We start from the raw sequence: 2374 nt of genomic DNA, 5'->3' as shown, positions 1-2374 counted from the left end.
GTTGGACATCAGCAGGAATTTGTCCCTGGAAAGGGGGGTCAGGCATTGGCAGGGGCTGCCCAGGGAGGTTTGGAGTCCCCACCCCTGGAGGTGTCCCAGGAAGGCCTGGCCGTGGCACTCAGTGCTCTGGGCTGGGGGACAAGGTGGGCATCGGGCACAGGGGGGATCCATGTGCTGGAAGGGCTTTTCCAACCTCAGTGATCCTGTGATTCTATTCTGTGATTCCGTTCTCTGACTCTATCCCACGACTCCGTCCCCTCCTCTCTCCCCGCAGGCAGCGCCCAGGAGATGCAGTCTCCCTCGGCGGAGGTGCCCCCTCCGCAACCGCCCAGCCCCGAGCTGAAGGACACGTCCTAACCCCGCCCCGGGGGGACTTTGCTGACCAGCGGAGGGAGGAGGGGGCTGCGGGGCACCAGCCCGGCTTTCCTGGCACGGCCGGAGTCCGCTGGGATTTCCTCGGTGCTGCCGCAGCCCAGACCCTCGAGTGCCACCCCCGGCACGGGGGAGCGGCGGGCGCGGCGGGGACACGGTGGGGACCTGCCGTGACAAAGGGGCCATTCCCACCCGCGCCCTGGGCCAGGACTCGGAGGGGGGAATTTTTTTTGCCTCTCCAGGGGGAGGAATATTTTTCTTCTGGGGCATTTGGCGGAGCCGAGCGCGGAGGGGGCCCCGGGGGGGCCCTCCCGGCCGCAGGAGCAGCCACGGTGTTTCTTGCTGAGTGTGGTGTTCACTGTGATGTTTTTGGGTACCACCTCGTGTCCTGGCTTTTCTTCTGGGGCGTGTGGGAGCCTTTCTCAACAACTGGGGGGAAGGGGGATCACGACACAACTTCAACAGCCCCCCCGGCACTTAAGCAAAGCCCCCCCTGCAGCCAGCACGTCGCTGAGGGTTCCCACCCAGGGTGGCCTCTGCTCCTGGGTATGGGGAGATGGGTGATTTTGGGGAGTGGGGAGCAGGGCGATGCTGTTTGGAGCATGCCCAGCCCCCATGCCAGGGGCACCCACGGGTCCCCACGCTGGGTTCCCCTCCCGCAGCCCCGGGACTGGGGGAAGCAGCGGGGCCAGTGGGGTCCTGCGGCGTTCGGTGATGCGAGAGACACGGAGAGGGGCTTTCCCGGGCTCTCCCAAATCCCCTGCTTCTGCCAGCGGCGGGCATGGGACCCTCCTGCCCGGGCACCGAGGGGCTGAGGGAGGATTCACTGCCGGCTCTGCCCGGGCCAGGGGCTGGATGGCCGGGATGCCGGAGCCGGGCAGGGCGGTTGGACGTGGAGCTGGACCCATCCCATCCCATCCCGGATGGTCACCTATAGCTGTCGCTGTGGGACCAGCAAAGCGATCCCGAAGCCCAAGTCCCCTCTCTCTGGTCACCGCCCGGGCGGTGGCCGGGACAGGGAGAGCTGTGCGGGGCCACCCTCAGGGACACACCGCACCCAGCACCCCGGAGGGGCCGGGCAGCTCCCGGGCACTGTGTCCATCGCTCGGAGTGGGGGCCAGTCCCGGGTGGAACAGGGTGTGGGGTGTGGGAGGACACCTGTGTGCGTGGACACCCGTGTGGGGGCATGTGCAGGGCCGTCCATGAGCAGGGCACACGTGTGCGTGTACCTCCGTGTGCGTGTGCATCCATGAGCGTGGGCACCCGTGTGCGTGGACATGTGCAGAGCCAACCACGAGCAGGGCATACATGTGCATGTGTGAGGGGATTCATGGCATGGGCACCCATCTACATGGGCATCCGTGTGCATGTATGGGTGTGCATCCCTATGCATGTGCATCCATGTACGTGTGCATCCGTGTGCACGTCCATGCTTATGTGTGGGCACCCGTGTGCAGGGATATCCACGTGCATCCGTGTGCGTGTGCGTCCATGCATGTGGGCATCTGTGTTCCTGGGCACCCATGTGCACGGGAATCCTTGTGTGTGGGCGTCCTTGTGCATGAGCACACGTGTGCAGGGATGTCCATGTGTGTGGGCGTCCGTGTGTGGGGGCATCTGTGTGCACGTGCACCCACGTGTGTGGGCATCCGTGTCCATGGGCATTCATGGGAAAGAGCATCCATTTTCATGTGCCTCCCTGTGCAGGGGCACCCGTGTGCATGTGCGGGGGCACTGGTGCACATGTGTGCGTACATGTATGTGTGTGTGTGTGGGCACCCGTGTGCGTGGGCACGGGCTCCGTTGCACAGGGGTGTCTGTGTGCACATGTGCCTCCGTGCACGGAGCACCCACGTGTGTGGGCACCTTTGTGCATCCCCGTGTGAGGGTGCTGTGCCCGTGGGTGTGCTCCTCTGTGTGTGTGTGTGTGTGTGTCTGTGTGTCTGTGTGTCTGTGTGTCTGTGTCTGTGTGTCTGTGTCTGTGTGTCTGTGTCTGTGTGTC

The 2374-nt window shown here is 64.9% G+C and overlaps 1 protein-coding gene across 1 annotated transcript in view; it reads left to right on the top strand.

The window, feature by feature from the left end:
• Nucleotides 1-276: 276 nt before the first annotated feature.
• The window catches only part of LOC108504959, a 5355-nt gene continuing 3257 nt past the window's right edge, over nt 277-2374 (top strand). The window contains exons 1-2 of the mRNA XM_017830514.1: nt 277-1617; nt 1650-2254. Of these exons, the coding sequence (XP_017686003.1) occupies nt 1296-1617; nt 1650-2254 (927 nt within the window). The 5' untranslated portion in view covers nt 277-1295. The remainder of the gene's footprint in view (nt 1618-1649; nt 2255-2374) is intronic.

This window comes from Lepidothrix coronata, unplaced genomic scaffold, assembly GCF_001604755.1.
Source record: "Lepidothrix coronata isolate B3197 unplaced genomic scaffold, Lepidothrix_coronata-1.0 Scaffold180, whole genome shotgun sequence".
In the NCBI taxonomy this organism is placed as follows: domain Eukaryota; kingdom Metazoa; phylum Chordata; class Aves; order Passeriformes; family Pipridae; genus Lepidothrix; species Lepidothrix coronata.
This window is presented reverse-complemented; position numbering and strand designations above follow the sequence as displayed.